The 20,301-nt window shown below is 33.7% G+C and overlaps 2 protein-coding genes across 3 annotated transcripts in view; one reads left to right on the forward strand and one right to left on the reverse strand.

The window, feature by feature from the left end:
- The window catches only part of LOC143068853 (claspin-like), a 39,961-nt gene extending 28,590 nt beyond the window's left edge, over positions 1–11,371 (reverse strand). For both annotated transcript variants that reach the window (XM_076243194.1, XM_076243193.1), the window contains exons 1-7: positions 11,240–11,371; positions 10,151–10,250; positions 2,204–2,256; positions 1,570–1,621; positions 1,215–1,261; positions 566–626; positions 87–148 (exon numbers count right to left, since the gene is read on the reverse strand). In XM_076243194.1, coding sequence (XP_076099309.1) covers positions 87–148; positions 566–626; positions 1,215–1,261; positions 1,570–1,621; positions 2,204–2,256; positions 10,151–10,250; positions 11,240–11,260 — 396 coding nt within the window. In that variant the 5' untranslated portion in view covers positions 11,261–11,371. The remainder of the gene's footprint in view (positions 1–86; positions 149–565; positions 627–1,214; positions 1,262–1,569; positions 1,622–2,203; positions 2,257–10,150; positions 10,251–11,239) is intronic.
- A 9-nt stretch (positions 11,372–11,380) lies between these two features.
- LOC143068855 (uncharacterized) overlaps positions 11,381–20,301 on the forward strand; it is a 28,498-nt gene continuing 19,577 nt past the window's right edge. Inside the window, exon 1 of the mRNA XM_076243195.1 lies at positions 11,381–11,568. Within this exon, the coding sequence (XP_076099310.1) occupies positions 11,485–11,568 (84 nt within the window). The 5' untranslated portion in view covers positions 11,381–11,484. The remainder of the gene's footprint in view (positions 11,569–20,301) is intronic.

A 20,301-nucleotide genomic window follows, 5' to 3' on the forward strand; every position in this document is an offset into this window, starting at 1 on the left:
TTTATATATATATATATATATCTGTTAAAAAAGAAGGCCCTCTATTTTGTAAAGAGTAAATGTAAGTGTAGCTTATTCTATCCTACCTTTTTCCTTTTCTTGATGGTTGACAGCAAAGGTTCATGATCATCTTCATCACTAGTGGAATCTGTTGAAAAAAAACAAATTTTATCATAATACATAATCTTTTAAGTAACAAAAATTTAACAAGCCTAACATATGATTAATGATCACAGGGGAACTGTTGCAGTCCGAAACACCCAAGACATTAAAACCAGAATATAACAAGATAAAAAGTAAAAAAAATAAATATTATACATTGTATAGTATAGACAATGATTTTATTATTAATTACTCTTCAAAGTGTATGGAGATGACTGTGTAGGAATTACATTTTTATCAGCAGTATCAATATGCTCCACTTCGTTTTTCATCAATCAGTAGAATTTGTACAGTTTTCTTTATTGTTAAAATGCTTTTCACCATAATGCTTTTTAAATATTTATACAATTTTGTCCTTTTAATTTTTTTCTTACTATTTATCATATGATAAGTAATATCATACCATCATTCTGTTCTGATCCTGATTCATCATTCATTACAGCATCAAGGACTTGGTCTGCTGTCTGAAAAAGAAAAGGATTTTTTGTTTAAACAATTCAAGTTAATTCTACAAGCTACTGTAAAAGTTTAACCAGTGCATCATATCCTGATCTTATCAGCAATCAATTCTAAAATTTAGGTATATAAAATCATAAATAAAATGGTACATAATTTTTTAAAATTAGAAACGGTTTGATTTGACTTTTTTTTTATAATACCACTTTTAAGCACTGCTTTTGGGCTTTTTCATGGTGACCAGTTTCCAGGTAAAGGAAGCAGGAGTGCCTTGAGAAAACCACCGACTGGCTAGTGATAACAGTAGTTCCTACTTATACCACTCTGCCACTGTGGCCCTAGATGTAAATACGGTTTGAAAATTTAACCCATCTTCAAAATGATGTGTACAAACTTTTTTGGGGATACACAGGTTTACATACTTCACTGAAATAATCAAGTCATAAAATGAAAGTAATTAATTTTATTTTAATATAATTTAATTTTGGATGCAACACATCTTCTGATTGGCTATTTTTCTATTATAGTAACAATATGCAAGGAACTGCATTTATGAACTACCAAAAATTGATGATGAACAATTTCTGTTCACTTACCTTCAAAGTAGTTGTTGGTACCACTTCTATATGTTCAACTCTCTCCTCTGAAAAAGATATCCATTTTTTATTACTCTAAATAGATCATAATAAAAATTCTATGCACTGTTTTACCAATATTTTCTAAGGACTTTTTAACGTCTTTATTATAAATCAGTTAAATTCGAAATCAGTTATAAAATTTCTGATTTGTTAAAATTTTGTTGCTAAAAGGAAGATCTTAATATTTTGTTACAAAAAGCTTTAAAACACTACAAAAACTATATCAAAACAAAATTAAAATACATTTCAGTTTATTTCTTGCATGACTCTTTAAACCTGTCTTTTGTTATAACCCCTTCTGTATTAAACTAACCTGTGTTTGACTGTTTACTGTCTTCATCATCGTCATCATCAAATATAGCTTTCTAATAATAAAATTATAAATTTGCTTGTAACATTATAACTAGTCATAAATTATGAATCTTCTTGTACTTTTTTGCGTTTAATGCTTATTAAAGTATTAATAATCTGATGCCCAAATATTTTGTTTACGCTAAAATTTAAGGCACAGGAAAACCTGTAATATAGTTTTGGAATATACCGTACACATAATATTGACTTGTTCTTAGTCCACAGGGAGCTTGTAAAAGCATACATCTAATTTCAATAGATTCTTCAATTATGAAAATCTCTCATCAATCTGGACACTTTTCTATAAAACAAGCATTGAGATAACTTTCATGATAAGTCGTTATTGGCATCATTAAGTGCAATATTTCACAGGTTTCTAATCTTGTTTTCAAATTGAACATGAAAATGATGATTTTGTAACATGCAATGCCATCTGGGCTAGTGCCGAAGACAATTACGGGTAAAATATTAGAAAATTTGCTGAGAGTACATGAATGTTATGATTAGAAGACTCAAAGGGTGTTCTTTTCTAAAAATTCTGATAAATTTCTCACTTTTTATTTAATATATAGTATTTATAATGTAACTGATGGTACCTTATTTTTTGGTTTCCTTGTTACAATTTCCTCTTCATCGTCATCATCATTACCTTAAAATACACACAAAAATTCTTCATAAAAGTAGTGCTGTATTTATTTTTGGAATCATGTCTTTCATCTGAAAAGATCATCCATTTTGCATGCCTATTTGACATCATTTACCAGATAGAAGGTGCACCTGTATCCCAGGCCTTCCAAAACAGTCATATATTCCATTCATTTGTATAATGTCCGGTAAAAGTCGGGCTGGGCAAAGCATGAAACCGTCATCTTCTTTATTGTTATCAAGGCTTTTTCGGTCATTTTAACATAATAAACGATCTTTTAGACCTAACCTTTTGCCTTTAACAACCACACATTTCAGGGTCATAAAAGTGACATGATGATAAATTACTATCAAAACAACTCTACTTCAATACCTTCTAATTTTTTATCAAGGCTAATTAGTTGTTGGACAGCTGAAATCTACCTGTTCAGGTGACAGGTAAACTATTTTCAGTACCGGACATCATGTAAATTGATAGGTCTAATCACAATTATTTTCTTACATTTCAGCCGTTTGTATCTAGTTGATTTAGACCAAAAGATTAAAATGATAAGAAATTAGTTTATCAACATGATTTGATTAAAAATTTAAAAAGGTTTTAAACGAAAAATCGTCAGAACTACGTTGTATGAACTAGAACACGTGTGCCCATGTGCACAGGTGGGAAATTTAATTATGCATCCTACATTTCTTCAAAAAAGCTAAAATTACCATTGATACCTGTATCTAACGTTAATTTCAAGTATTTTGTTGAAGAAATATATAACGTTGAAAGAGCTTCATTACTCAGTCGTGCTTTGAAAATGTACACAGATTTTACGAATCCATTTATGGTCCATGTTTTACCATTGTCAAGTCAACATCCTGTTTTAGTGATTTTAAAAACGAAAAGAAAGTTTTTGACAATGTCATTTTGCATAAATAAAAAGTCTAAGGCAGATATGAGCACACTGATGTGCACACTTTGCAGTTTACATCCGAACATCAAATTCATATCATAGGGCCACATTTAAAAGAATGTCTGTTTCCCCTCCCCCGGGTCTACTCTTTGTAAACAGACCAGGCAGGCAGGTAATTTTTTTTTTTTTTTTCCCAACTGGATGTCATGGATGGTTTGACTTGTCCACTGGAGGCCACTTATCAGTTGTTAGTGCTCAATTTGAGTGTATTTATTTAGAATATCAATCCTTTTGGTAATAGTAATGCACAAAATGCATTTGACGTCCTAATGAGAAAAGCTAATACTCAGGCAAACTCAAAAGTGCCTTCCAAACTTGATGAAACAGCACCAAGATTTACTGGTAAGTATGTTAAAATTATTTAAGGTAAGAATTTTCTTTATTTTCTTGAATGCTTGAGATGGTGTATGGTTCATGTCATTATAAATTAACCTGCCCCACACCAACTCAATTTCTATCTACATCACAAACTTTTGGCCTGGAAAATGGTGTGGGAGGGGCTAAAATGGTAACTTCCTAGGCGGAATGCTGCCGAAATTTTTTACAGGTGTGGACTTTGTCATTTTTTAAACCCCGCCACACGTAGTGGCGAGGTATTATGTGATACCCTCCGAAAAATTTGTAGGTGTAAAGGGGAAATATTATATACCAAACATGATAGTGATTAATTTTTTAGCTCATCTATGTGGTCTATTGCTATTTACTATATGTCCATCTTCGTCGTAAACTTTTCAAAGGTAAGTTTACGACGACGACGGACATATAGTGAATAGCAATAGCCCACATAGATGAGCTAAAAAATTAATCACCATCATGTTTGGTATATAATATTTCCCCTTTACACCTACAAATTTTTCGGAGGGCATCACATAATACTTCGCCACAACGTGTGGCGGGGTATAAAAAATGACAAAGTCCACACCTGTAAAATATTTCGGCAGCATTCCGCCAAGGAAGTTACCATTTTAGCCCCTCCCACACCATTTTCCAGGCCAAAAGTTTGGGATATAGATAGAAATTGAGTTGGTGTGGGGCAGGTTAATTTATAATGACATGAACCATACACCATCTCAAGCCTTCAAGAAAATAAAGAAAATTCTTACCTTTAATAATTTTAACATACTTACCAGTAAATCTTGGTGCTATTTCATCAAGTTTGGAAGGCACTTTCGAGTTTGCCTGAGTATTAGCTTTTCTCGTTAGGACGTCAAATGCATTTTGTGCATTACTATTAGTCTGATTATTGTTTTTGTCATTTAAAGGTGGTGCGTCCCTTATAATGTCAAATTGGACGTATTTGAGTCTCTTGTCAAAACCATGAACAACTCTTATTTCATCAGCAAAATCGGGTTCAAAAGTCACACCGTTAGCCATCTTATCAGACACAGAAACTGTCACTTCATCTTATTTATCTATGTTGTGACCATCATCTGTAGTTAAATCGTTCAACACGTCGTTCCATGTGCACCTTTTTGAAAAGCTGTATAATCTATTTACCACGATGGGTAACACCTTTGACGCGTCCTTGTACTTAATTCGTACAGAAGACGACAATGCGATCTTGTCGCCCATCTTTCAGGTGGCACGGTAGTATTTGCATTCCAGAATTTAGGTTGCTCTTTTGTGTACCCTACTTAGGTTAATGTATCTAAACAGTGTGATTGGACAAAAAATACAGTATCAACTGAACATACTTTCCCAAACTGAGGGATGAATCAGGTGTAGAAAAATATGAAATAATTTTACATACAGATGAAAATGAATTTTTGAGAATTTTTTTTAATTTTGTATTCACTGCACCATAAAAGACCTAAAAATACTAGTGGCCTTAGAGAAGTAAACGGTCATGATACATATTCAAATTCATTTCTAAATAGTTAAATGAAAGTACTTCAGTTAACTGTGAATGTAGAATTTTTTGCAGTGTTAGAAAGTGGTGAAAATTCTAAAAAGGCTATCATTATCCCTATGGGCCAGGAAATACTACCGTGCCATCTTCAAGCAGACAGTTTACCCTCGATACATACATGTACCGCTAAATTGATAGATAACTCCAGAGAGTTCCGGGAAGACTTCCGGTAATATTGGAACCAATGTCGGAATGGAAACAAATTATTTTCGGGAATAAAAAAAAATCCGATTTTTTTGGGGCAAATAATTTTTTGACTCGGGGGCTTATTTTTGACCCGGTCGGGGCGAGGGGAAACAAACATGTTTTTTATTTTGGCCTAGTAAAGTTTAAAATCGTTTTTTTAATCTAATGTCAATCATTGGAATGGCCATCTGATTACCATAATTGCTTTTTATGACTATGTCTTAAGGGATTAAAATCGGGATCAGATATAAAATGTCCGGCTGGCTCAAATATATTTTGGAAGCCCTGCTGTATCCCTGCTCTATCAAAGTTTGAAGCACTTTCAGAATAATCATTCTGCAGGGTGGTCTAGAAATAATTTATGTTTCGCAAGTATATAATCCTAATTCCCATACGACTGAAGGGAGGTTTAGTTTAAAATCAAGCTTTTTCACCCATTTGTTCAAAATGTTTTGGAAGTGGCGATGCCTACATTTTGGTCATGTGGTAATTGAAGTCACATGACAGATTCAACTAACAACATGTACCGTGTCCCAGAACTGGCTTATTGTCATTAATGAAACAATAATAATAATAATATAATAATAATAATTCTTTATTTAAAGAGGGTTACACAGTTAGCTATGAAGCTTATCTTCCCTGAGGCCCTCATGAAGTACAATGAAATATAACAAACAATTACAAAATATCAAACAGACACACATACATGAATAATGAAATAAAAAATTGTTATGAAATATACAATTTTCAAAACAGGTAAAAGTTACAAATTCATATGACATGTATAGTATTGGCATCAACAATATCATAAGTTTGAGTAAGTGTGTGAAAATTATTATGCATATAAAAAACGCACAGCTTCTTAATGTTCCATCAAGTAATTTTTTAAATCTTTTTTGAATGAGCTTGTACTTGAGGTTGATTTTTTCAGGGATATTGGTAAGTTATTCCATAAAATAGATCCTGAATATATAAAAGATTTCTTATAAAGCTCTGTTTTGGCTTTTGGAACTTGTAAATTTTTGAAAGAGGCATTTCTCAAACAATATTGGTTTATTTCTGGCATTTCTTTAAATTTTTCAGTGAGATATACAGGGGCTTCATTCTGAAGGCATTTATGCATCAAAACTGATTTGTGGTATGAGATTCTGTTCTCTATTGTCATCCATCCAAGCTGTTTAAACAGTGGAGCTGATGATGAAAGTGGATCAGCATCTAAAATAAGTCTTGCAGCCCTTTTCTGCAATTTTATTATTCTGACTAGCTCATTTTTAGCACAACCACTCCAAATAATATAACAATAATCTATCAGTGGGAGAATATAACCATTATAAAATAATTTTCTTAGATCAATATTTAGAAATTTCTTGATTTTAGAGAGTAAAAAAAGTCTAGATGAAATTGATGAATATAAGTAATTAATATGGCCTGTCCAGGACAGATTAGAGTCAATTCTTACACCTAAAAGTTTTTCAATTAATGATTTTTGAAGAATATTATTCTCAATAGTTAGAACTGGTTCTGCTTGATTTAAACGCAGCCTTTGTCTTGTACCTATAACCATACATTTCGTCTTATCCGAATTTATGAACATGCTATTTTCATGACACCATTTTTCAACACATTGGAGATCATCTTGTACTTTTAATTGCATATCACCAATACTCTTTCCTGATGTATGCATAGTTGTGTCATCAGCATACAGGTCTGTATGGCAGTTTTTGATGTGTAATGGAAGGTCATTTATGAACAAAACAAACAAAATGGGACCAAGTATTGAGCCCTGTGGAACACCAAAATTTATAAACTTTTTATCAGAAAACTGATTATTTATATGGACTTGCTGTGTTCTTTCACTCAAATATGATTTAAAAAAATCAACAGTATCTTTATGGAAGCCATAAATTAGAAGTTTTTTACATAGAATTTCATGATCAACAACATCAAAAGCTTTCTTAAAATCCAAGAGGACTGCCAAATTGATATTTCCATTATTCATTTCATGTAGCCATTTATCAATGATATTAATGAGAGCAGTTTGACATGAATGGTTGGGTCTAAAACCAGACTGGGAAGGGTGTAAAATATCAAACTTTGTCAAATATTTATACAGATGTTTAGATACATGTCTCTCAATTAATTTTGATAATGTTGGCAAAACAGATATTGGTCTGTAATTGCTAGAGCTCTACATTTTTTTCACCAGATTTGAAAATTGGAGTTACTTCGGCATTTTTTAAAACAGATGGATAAATACCAGTATCAATCATTCCATTAAAAATGTATGTTAAGGAAGATGCTATGAAAGGAGCACTAAGTTTTAAAATCTTTGGACGTATATTGTCAGAACCAGAAGATGTCTTAACATCTAGTTTAGTTATTTCAGCAAATAGTTCTGAAACTTTTACTGGAGGAATGATGAATTTATTATGCCTTTTTTTCAAGAATTTCATTTGTACATAGTTTGTCAGAGCAGTGTTCTCCCCAGAAATTTTTGATAGCATCACATTTGGCGTAAAAAATAAATTGTATTTTTTTCAATGTAATTTGTCGCGTCGTGGTAATGCTCTATTTCCTTTATGTTATATACGTTATTGTTTATTACAAAATGTATTATATTGTTTGTATGCTATAGGCCCTTTTTTGGTGAATAAAATATTCTATTCCACCCTATTCTTTGTATCTATATTGTTGAATTCATAACTGAGAATACAATTAAACTAAAACCATGATAACAGTATTTTCAGTTTATGTTTTCTATATTCATTTATAGTTCCAGAAAATTTTTTTTTCCTCTTGGGCTAAATAAAAATATATGTGTATAGATACAATTGCACTAAATGTGTAGGAAAAAACACTGGTTTTTATAATAAAAAAAAAGGAAAAAGAAAGTATCATATAGCAATAAAATTTAAATTAAAAAACTTTCTCTATCATGTCTATCAAATATATTGGTTCATGGTCCCAGTTGTTTTCTTTTATCAAAATGATATATATTTTTAACAAAGTTATCTAAGTAATAGTGTTAATGCTTAGTTTTCTCTTTAGGTATTGTTTTCTGTCTACTGTGCCATTTGTGGATATGTAGTTATCTTAAAATGCGGATTTTTGTCATATCTGGTCCGATTCCAATCAGTAGTTTACACTAAAATATTAAATGGCCACCGAAAGCAATGAAAAATACGAAAATAAAACAATGTTTGACAAGAGATTGGTTTTTAATGCATTAAATGGATGAAACATAAACTTAAGCCAATTATGATCACTTTCTGAAGAAAGTACAAAACTTATATAGTTCAAAATCAAAATTTTCACTCTCGATTTACAACTAGTAATAGGAAGAGAAAGAAAGTAATACTAATATTTTGAGCAAGTCATAAAAAGATAAGACTCAATCTCTTTTAAAAAGAGAAAAAATGTTTGTTTCTTTGAATTTTCATTTTGCAAACATATATTTTGATTTATTTTATGATTTTTCTCCTTGTCGAAATTTGCGATTGCATACCACGTGGTATTAATCATGTCACAAGTGACAGCTTGGGGTATTAGTATCCAACCAGTTATCACCCAAAGGGCAATTAACACCTATGTAATAACTTTAAATTGCCTCTATTGTCCGACTTGAAGGGATTACAATTAACGGTGATATATTTTTTTATGATCATAAGCGGTAATTAGATGAAAGTTCACAATTTAGGACATGGCTTTGCCATACAGAAACGAGAAAAATAACATCCTGAAAATAATTATAGCGTCGCGGAAATTATTATAGCGTCGCGGATATTATTATAGCGTCGCTGAAATTATTATAGCGTCGTGGATATTATTATAGCGTCACGGGAAGAAAATATAGCGTCGCGGTACCGCGACGCTAAAACTGCCTGGGGAGAACACTGCAGAGTATTAAAATTTGAGTTGTTTGGTGCCCTACTATGCCTTAATTTTTCAACAGGTCATGAGGTGAAATAATTATTGAACATATTAGCAATTTCTTTATGGTCAGTTGTTTTATGGTCTCCAGTTGTAATAAGTTCATGTGGTTTTGATGGATTAGATGGATTTAGGCTGTGAATACATTTCCATAGTGTTTTAAAATCTTTTGAGTCTTTTATCATATCATTATAATATTTCTGTTTAGATGTATCAATGATATATTTTGTTCTGTTTCTTCAGAATCTATATTCAGGCCACATTCCCAATGAGTGATATTTATCTCTCATTTTTCTTGCATATGAGATTTCTTTATTGTACCATTCAGGCTGTCTGTCTTTTTTTACCCTCTTTTTCACAATAGGGGCATGTTTATTTAAAATGTTATTAAAAATGTTGTACCACATTTCAATACAAACAGATGGGTCATTTTCAAATTCAATATGTTGAAAAGGTGCACTTTTTAAATCTTTTAAATAATTTTGCTCATTAAAAGTCTTAAAATTTCTATAAGTGATTGTTGAATGAGAATGTTTTTTATCACACAATTTCTCTTGTCTTGTCATACATATTGGGTAGTGATCACTAATAGAATATTTAGAAACACGAGCCTCTTTAACCATGCTTAAACTGGTGACATATATATGGTCAATCAAAGTTTTTGATTCATTTGTTACTCTAGTTGGTTCCTTAATTACCTGTTGAAAGTTATAAGTTTCTAGAGCAGTTAACCATCTTTGTGGTATTTTATTGGGTTGTAAACAATTTATGTTAAAATCTCCCATAAGGATTACATCTGAATTATATTTCATTGCAATCTTAATCCATCCATGACCAAATGACATAGATGTCAGTCACTTCATTTGTACACACTCAAGTAAAGATACTATTAGTTGATACCACATTGTTCTAACCTTGTTCATTAAATGGCTGACTATCCTCATCCATTCCTGAATCAGCTTTATCACTTTTGTCTTCCAGTTTCAATTCATCCGCATGAATGTTATCTGATTCCTACAATTATTAACCATACACTATCATACATACATTAGAACACTGTAGGTAATTAATGCCTTTAAAATTCATCTTACTTTTGAAATGGCATTCACGATTTTTGAATTATAGCAATGTCCTTATTTTTTAATCATCATTTGAACAATTATACATATTAGACAGTATAAAATCTTTTGATTCAACTATACACATTATCCCTATTGGGAGATTTGTTCTGCTTAACCAGAGAATCTTCGCCTTAGAACTTTGATGTCATACAACAATCACTTTATCATTGTGGCATTTGATATTTTTTATTGTGACTTCAAAATTTCACAGGAACCTTAGCAATGTCAAGAAATGGCAGACAAATAGTATTAATGATAAGGTGTATGGAAGGGGGACAATGCAGATGGAAATTATATAAATAAAAGTCAGAGAAAATTGAGTTGTTTAAGAGGCGTTTTGAAAAATACAAAATTAGAACCACTCCTATATCAAGATTTAAATATCAGATGACGATCAAGTATATTCAAAGGGGGCTTATGGGGCCCAAAGGTATTGGGTCTATTCACCCTGGGTTCTTTCTCCTACTCTATGGTGACGATTCCCAGGATGCATGTTATTTTTTGTCTCATAATATATAAGAAATATGACGGAATAAAACTAAAACGATGTATGTTGGATTGATAGTTTTTATAATATCAATACAATTCATGATCTTTTATCTGAACATCCTGCAGCCCCACCCCCTTTTCCTCATAAATCCACCTCTGGATATGCAGTGTACTGCTTCTTGGCTACTGCTGTGACACAGGCACTTGTTTATATCCATGAGGAGACCCACTATCAACGGATCTTCCCATGGACAGAAACAAGTGCCTGTGTGCTGTGAACCAATAATTTTTTGTAAATTTATTAGGTTAAAATCAACCTTAAAAAGAGGGAAATTTTGTACAAACAAATAAAGCTACCATGGGTTATTTTGTTTTTCGTATTTTATATATTACCGTGTGAATACTTTGTTCCATTTGAATAACTAGACTGTTTTCTAAGTTTTCGTTGTTTACACTTTTTCCATTTCGCGCGTAATTCCAGAGCAGATGACATGCGCAATTTCCGGAAGATTGTTTCCGTTTTTTTCCAAAGTATTTTTCTTCCTGGTACATTCGGAGCTCTATGGAGCGTATTCATATAATTTAAAGAAAAAGTCATATACGATATATAACGTCTTCCCGCCATCTCCATCTCCAACATGATAAGATTTTATTGCACTGGAGGAAGAGGAACAGAAAAGTTCATTAAAACAGAATTAGAGGAAAAACTGAGAGCACAAAATGTATATGAAGATATTAAAAGATTTTATGATTGTACAACAACACAAAGAAACTATCTATCCTACATGCATTTCTTATTAAAGTTATTTTAGAAATCTCTTTAAACATATGAAAAACACACTCAGATTTACATAGGGGTGTAAAGGGAGGGCAATGCAACTGCATGGTTGAAAGCAAAATAAAAATAAAAAAATAAATAAAACTAATTCATTTCTCGTTAAACATTTAAACGAACAATTAAAATTGTCCTGCATGTTGGTCTTTTTACCGATTCACGAAACACAGGGAATAACAAGCCTTTTTCACGGCTGCACGTGAAATAAAAATGGCAAAAAGTGTTGCACTAAAATAACCCTTTACCACACTCTTTACAGTGTCGTGGGTTTAGCATGTATCAAGTCCGGGAAATCCACTAATTCGACAACGTTTACGAATTCGGAAACGACAGTGTTCCGAATTCGACAACGTTTACGAATTCAGCAAAAAGGCGTTGTCGAATTCAACAACCTATGCACCTAAGCGGCAATCGGCATTTACAAACAAAGATCGGCATTACCTTAAGCGGTCTTAAATTGGCGCCAACACTTCTTCTTCAACTTTTATTTTGACTGTAGAATTTCATCGGTGAGTTTTCATATTTTTTACACATAACTAACTGCCAGAATTTTTTTTTATGTATTCTCTTTCATGTCTTTGGTGGTATATACAATAGCATAAAACGATATCTATTTTCTTACACCATTCACAGGAATATACAAATGTGAAAGTATGGACCATTCCATTTGATATCTGAAAGGGGTGGAAGGGGTAAAAATATGAAAACCATGTGAAATGCTTTCTCGAACGATAGAATCCTTACCGTGTTTTCATGTTCTACCATATATCTCCTTTCAAGTCTTAATTTATAAACATGTGACAAAGAACGATATATGTGTACTTGATTGTCTTTCTCAGAGTTATACAAAAATTGGGCCAAAATGGGCTGTTCCATTTGATATCTGAAAGGGGTGGAAGGACTGAAAAAATGCGATTAGAAAGTTTTTTTGTCCTATTTTCTTCCCTTGTCGCCCTTTATACCATACCCTCACTTTATTTCATAATATAGCTCACAGTTGTGTATACTTTACCACTGTTTTGTTTCAGCAATGGCTTATTATGAAAAAGTAAAAGAGGATTTAATGAAATTAAAAAAAAATGACAATGAAAGAAAACAAGGAAAAAAAGATACAAATTTTATTGAAAATGACGTCACAAGACGTTCAACTTATTCAAGAAGGTCTACATCTTTGAAAATAGCGGTAATGCATTCAAGCATTGATGTTATCATTTGTTCTGTCATGTTTTCTTTTTTTCTAGAAGTTGCTGAGCATGTTAGTTTCTTATATTTTGACTTATCATTTTGTTGCCAGAAGTTGTCAAGTTTTCAACCTTACCTCACATTTGGTATATATTAAACCAATGCAATGTAGTAATCTGATTATCTTCTTTTCATGAGAATAATAAGTAAAGTGAATCCTAATTAAACATGTCCATAGAAAGCATAATATTCATTCATGATTGAATATTTAAAGTAATTTGCTATGATTAATTCTTTTTACAATAAAGTATGTTTGTATGTCCACAATTGGTAAACACATTTGAATATATTAACTATTAAGACTGCAAAAAAAGATGCAAACAAAATATCATATGTAATATTCATAACTATAAATCTATCAAACTACTTAATATAATGATAAGTGTACATGTTCATCTATTCTATTCTAGGCCATGGAGTTGGAGATCCAGACACACTGTTCGGTCAGTTTGGAAATAGCACCAACATGGAGGAATGGCCGTATCCATTCCTACAAGTCAAAAAATGAAGAGGAAGAAGAGCCAATGGCAGAACTGGGACCAGCAGGGGATGCTCCAGCAGGGGAGGCACCAGCACCAGTACAAACCGGTGTACTTCTGGTGAACCCAGTAGCAGCAAGTCCTGCAAAGAGGAAAGTGGGTCCATCATTGAAAGCAGTAGTTCCCACAACCAAGCCAAAAACCAATAAGAAAGCATGTAGGGTATGCTCCATATCAAAAGAGACATCTTTTTGGCTTGGTTGTGGGTATACAAACCCACGTTCCAAAAGGCAAGACTGTTGCTATTGGGTCCATCAGAAGTGCATTGGTTTGTACCATAGGAAGAAAGAGGAGTTATCAAAGACACCATTCTTCTGTCCAAAACATGGACTGTCTAAATAAATTATTAATATATGTGCATTGAGCTTTCAAAATTCTATTTCTACTTCTGTTATTAATAAATATTAAATTATTTTTACACTTTAAATATTTTTTTATCTTTCTTGCAATTAAATGATAGTTTTAGCAAATATGTGCATATTACATCTATTATTGAGAACAGAGGTGAACAACAAAGAGAAGCATCAACAACTGAAGCAATATAAAAAAGGGCAAAAGACTAAAGCCAAGATCTAAGACCCTCAATGACAAAAAACAACATTTTGTGTTTTGGGGAAATCCAAAGCTAGCTGCCTGATAGTGGGTAACTCCTAGTCTATTGAAGTTCATGTGGTTAACACTCAATTTCATTTATTTGTGTAATACATTTAGTGAGTTGGTGATGTTGTCGTGCCATTGACCCATATCAGTTCCTTTTCATATTGAAAATTGAAAACTGAAAACTAAAAACTAAATGAAAAACACAGGCCCTAAAAAAATAGGAAGACCTCAGGTGCTCAGGAAGGGTGAACATTTCTATTTGTTATACATTGAGGAAGTGATGTCTTTGTGCCATTAACGCATATCTGTTCTTTGTAATTTTTCCTTTTTGAATGTGGTGAACATGGTCATTGTAGATTCAAATACATACAAAAATAACTTATGGTTTTCCTGTTTGAATTGTGTTACACTTGTTATTTTGGGGTCCTTTATAGCTTATAGCTAATGCTCCGTGTTGAAGGCCGTACTTTGACCTATACTTGTTACCTTTTTATACATTGTGACTTGGATGGAGAGTTGTCTCATTGGCACTCATACCACATCTTCTTATTTATATTTAACAACAAATTCAAATTAAATTTCAATTGTCACAAAAAGATAAAAGCAGCAACACAAAGTTCATATACATAGTACAACTGGGGACATTTTTGAAAATTTAATTAAGCTCATTTGTGTCTATCTCTGCGTCTACCTCCTGTACCCCATTCTTGACAATCTCGGCAAGTTCTTCGTAAAGGTTAACATGACTGGTCTTGTTTGCATTAGTAAAGTTTTTCTTAAAATGGTTTGAATAGAATAGTGTTAAGTCTTCATCAACTATATTGTTGATTAGAGACAATATTTCTAATTTAAGTTTGCTAATGGTCCAGTTATTTGCGTCATTGAAATTGATTTCATCTTGATATGTGATAAAAATTGGAACCTGATCCTTAATATTTCCTCGTAAGAAGGATACATAGTTACTCTTACTATTATGAGTGACATTTACAAGTTCCGGATGCAGTTCCTCGTTTGTTACGGACACCAAAGGCACATCTGCCTCTGGGTTAGCAAACCAACCCGACTTACGTATTTCTCCTCTGAACATCTGAACTTCGTTTGACACATTTATCATGCCTCGATCTGAAGAAGATTCATATACACCAGTATTCTCAAATACCTTTTGTCTGATTTTGTCAAGACGACCGTTACACCGACTGGCAGTTACCCATGACTGTAGTGTGGGTACACCTGGTGGCAGTTGATTTTTTATGGACCGATTCACATTTTCGGTTATGTAATCTCCACCTTCAGCGCGCAAGAAATGTCCAGACGAAGAGAAAGATTCATGTTTTTCAATGTATTCTTTCACTTCATCTGGAGCACTGACCCTATCAGACATATCACTACATATCAATTTTGGGTAAATTGTATGCCTTTTAACAAACATGACAGGCACAGCAGCTTGCCTACCAGCAAGCATGTAATCAGAATTGTTATTTCTGACCCCACTCCGGAAACATTTCATCGACAAGAAAAATGTAAATGCCATATGGTACATTAACACTATGTTTGGATTCTTTGTATTGTTAACCCAGAGCAAAAAACCACCTGCAGATGGATCACTGTTTTGTCTTAAACAAGTGACGACATAAATTCGACATAGTTCTCTCGAAATCGCATATAATGAGACTTGAAATATTTGCCATGTGAGGTGGTGGTCACCACAGCCAATAATGAATTCCCTGGCCTTTTTAGAGGAAAAACCTAGTTTTTCTGCTAAAAATTCCATGAACATGGATCTTGTAAGAGAAAATAAAGCTCGAAATAAGTTAATTTCCATATGACCAGCCCCAGGAATAGGGAGAACGAAATCATATAACAGTTTAAATGTTATGCCATCATGATTCAATCTATGTTTTTCTGATAAATGTTTTTCAAATGTAGTATGTGCTTTGTCCACTCTATCGCCACAAGAACTACAAGTGAAAACATTGCTGATGATATTTAAGATTAGATTGTAAGGAACACCGTCGCTACCGACTCTCACCCATTTTCTTTGTTTATCAATACCACACTCAATTGCCAAGGCATCAAGGACTGTTTGTACGTTTTCTTTGCTATTGGGATTGACTCCTATAATTTCCCCCACATTAATAATTGACTTTGATTCTACACCTTTGGGGATGTCGGAGTACAACGCTTTCCGTTCTATTGTGCTGCAATCGTAATTGCAATTTTGACAAACGGACTGCGTTTTTAAACACTCACGCTGACAGTTGCTACATATCCTAAAGAGCGGTTGTCTTTCTGCTATAACCCGACTGAAAGTGACATGATCCTTGTACTCATCACTGAGCTCGTCATACGATAGCTCGTTTACAACATCGTTTATTGTTTTTTCAATAAAGGCAAATCGATAAGGCCGAAAAATATTGTTATACAATTGTTCATCTTTTGCGATTATTTGGTCCGAGCTTTCGGAGAAAGGTACTCGCCATAAGCCTGGCTTCAATTCTAGTTTTGACTGTATATCTGACTGTGTTTCATTTTGACAATACACAACATTTGTAGCTACGTTAACGGGTGTAACCCCTCCTTCACGAACACGTCGCGTCTTCCCGACCCGTTGGGTATTATCAAAGAAACAGTCAACATCATTTGGGGGGCATTTGTTACAGTCATTACTAGCAGATTTAAGTACGTTCTTTAAAGTGGTTACGCTTCCCGACGGAGAAGAGCTTCCCGATATAGCAATAGACGTTTTACTTCCATGTAGACACCACTGTATCAGAGATTGTGAGAACGAAAATGAGCCAATATAATTATTATTTCTAACAAAGTATAGTTGCTCAATGAGCAAACACAAGGAGTATTGCTTCTTGCTGCTGGCATTGTCTAGTGTATGCGGTATGTTAGTGCAACAACGGAGAAATGTAACCAAAGAGTTAGGCCGAGAAGTTAAGAAGTCTTTCACATTTAGTTCGCTTAACTGGTCTAAGTTTTTATATGAAGAGAACTCTTTAGTGTCATTAGTAATGTCATCACAGATAAATTTCCCTACTTCCGATAAAATAAGATCTTTTTCTGACTCATTTAAAGTTTTATTTCTCAGAAGTTTGATGACGTCTGAGACACAAGGTCGAAGCTCGACTTGGTCTTCATTCAACTCAATAGTGTCCGGGTCATTTTCGTGCAAATCTTTTTCATCTTCGACATCGTTGTCAGTATTAGAAACTAGCTTATTTTGACTGTAAGCCAAGCAGTTTTTACACACCCAAGTGGCTCTTTTAGGTAAAAGGTTGTTGTCTATCAAATAGTTTAAATCGGACTTGCGTAAGTCTTTTCCGCTAGTTTTAGCTAGTGGTGAATTGAGCGTGGGATCGTGCACTAAACATTTGCACGTTCTTGTGTATGGTGCTTTACTACTACTCTGCCTGGTTCGCCTTCCTTTCTCTTCATTCACCTTCCCCATCTTTTACGTTTCATCTACAAAAAAAACCAGACATACACAATTAAAGATGTTTAAAAGTAGTCAATAAGTGCTATGAAGGGGTGGAGGGGGTACCCTTCTCCCACCTCCCACTTTTTTAAAGTAATTTCTTTCCCACCCCCACCCCCTTTTTCCAGCTCCTACCCCTTCACCCACCTCCAGCTCCTCCTCCCACCTCCCGTCCCCGTTTCTCCCACCTCACTCAATAGATATCAAACCCCTCTACTATGAAATCCCTAATAGGCCATTCCCGGGGACCCAGACCCAACCTTACGTGGGACGTATTTGATTGATATATCTTGTGTATTCTGAGTTATTTTTTGCGTGCAAACCATCCAAATAATTGTGAATTTATTATTCGTGCCACTTTTTTTTTTCGATTTTTTTTTTCACGTGTTCAGATCCCCCTTTATCGCCCCCTACAACGCTAGAGACGAAAAGTTGACAACATGAATTTCATAAGAGAGCTGCATGCATACAGATCACAGAAGGGACTAGATGTTGGAGGAACTGTGCCTTTGGCATTTATATCGACAGTAAATGGGTAATTATGAATTTCAAGCCGTTAGTCTAAATATCATTTTTATTTTTCCAAATATTTCATTAAAAATAGAGGAACAAAAAAAAATACGATTTGTATTTCTACTTTCAGCTATCACAGTTATCACAGGAAGCCGTTGGACGGAATCAGATTTATGATGAACTGTCAACCAGAGCCTACAAATAGGCACGACATAAACGCTGTGCTCGTTAAAGCCCCTACAGATGTTGACCCAAACATTTTGGATATTGAAACACACACCCCTCCAAGGAGGCAGACGGTTAGGGATCTTCTAGGACACACAATCGGTCATGTCCCCAGGAACATTTGTGGTATACTAAGTATTTGTATGCTGCATAGGAGAACGCTACAGTCTGCAGTATGCTTTTTTACAGGAGAGATGATCCATGATCATCAAGGACCAAAACTGAAGTCTGTGTATTGCTTAGAATTTGACAGTTTTGAATCTGCCAGATCAGCAGCTGATATCTTGAAATTATATGTTGATGAACAGTTTATTTATATATAATGCAATAATACAATATACGTACCTTCAAATGTGTTTTAAATATGTTCTTTTATTTGAAAGTCAAAAGGAATAAGATTGAAGGACAAATTCAGAATTCCAGGAAGTTGCCGTATTCGACAACCCGTAAAAAACGCCGATTTCTCTACAAAATGCGCGAAAAATCGTCCGGCGGACCTTGCAGCGAGATAAAAAATACCGACATCGCAAACTTATGATAACAAAACATAACCTTGTTTGGTTATTACGTAGAAACTTACAAAAACACATTTGTCCTATACTATCTTAACAAATAATGCGCAGGAAGTTGTCGAATTCGACAACCGGAAGTTTCCGAATTCGACAACTTCAATTCATTGCGTCGATAAACAAAGATAACCAATAGAAATATAAAAAGAACACACATTTAATGATAAACATAAATATATATATGTTGAAATATAGTTTTAACATGTTTTCAACATGTTTTAAGACATTTACATCAAACGTTGTCGAATATGACAACGTTTACGATTTCAACAACGTTGTCGAATTAGTGGATTTCCCGGATATAGACATATAGATAAGTCAACAATGTATGGTACTCTAATTTGATATTTGTTTAGAGTACCATACATTGTTGACTTATCTATATGTACACAAGACACATCACACAACAATCATGTTTCCATTGTGCATGTTGTGGCGTCATATATTTGGTATTATGACGTCAAATTTTATAAGGACCTTTGTCAGAGGCGGATTTAGGGGGGAGGGGGCCCGGGCCCCCCATTTTGGGAAAAAATTTGGTTGCTTATATAGGGAATCACTGAAGCGTGACTGGAGCGGGCCCCCTCTTAGGCAGTCAGTGGGCCCCCACTTATGGAAATGTCTAGATCCGCCAGTCTTTGTGGTTTCCAAAGTGTCGTCAAATATCAATATGGTGTATCAGTTCTTTCTGTTACATAGGAAATTTCGGGGGAAAAAGCACACACTGGAAAGTCTTCTTTATAATCTTATTTTTCTATTATCTATTTATTAGAATTACAATTTTTTAAGTTTTACTAGCCTAGGCCACACTAATTTGATTCCTTGTTCGACGGACCCGCCTGCACCTATTTTTTTCAAAACAGAATTTTTAAATTTTTTTTATATTCCCGCTTCCCGCATCCGGAAATTTAATCATGCCCATTTCCTGCACCGTTTTTTTTTTGTAAATATTATAAAAAGATATCAACATTTGTTTATAAAATCACAGTCTAACCTGTATATAACGATTTTACACATAAAAGCACACCACCAGTTCACCACACTGTGTAAATATCTGTGAGAATATTTGTTTCAGCATGAAACCTATTTATCCAAAGAGGGAGTGCTCCGATATAAATTTATAACAGCGGAAATACCTGTAAAGAACAAAAGATTGGTTTCTTTCCCCCTTACTTATATTCCCTATCAAAAAATGTTCGTTGTTAGAATAAAGTACAAAGAACTTCTGAAGGATTTGCCTTCAACTGCAATTATATTGTATGCTGGCAAAACAAAACTATCCATAGCTGCTGCATGTTTATGCGCCTGTCCTGATTGATTCAGGGGCCTGTCATTCAGCAGTTATCGTTTGTTGATGTTGTTCATTGGTATTTTCCTGTTTGGATATATAAATTAGATCGTTGGTTTTCCTGTTCGAATTGTGTACGCTAATAATTTTGGGGTCCTTTATA

Source organism: Mytilus galloprovincialis, chromosome 3, assembly GCF_965363235.1.
Source record: "Mytilus galloprovincialis chromosome 3, xbMytGall1.hap1.1, whole genome shotgun sequence".
Lineage (NCBI taxonomy): Eukaryota > Metazoa > Mollusca > Bivalvia > Mytilida > Mytilidae > Mytilus > Mytilus galloprovincialis.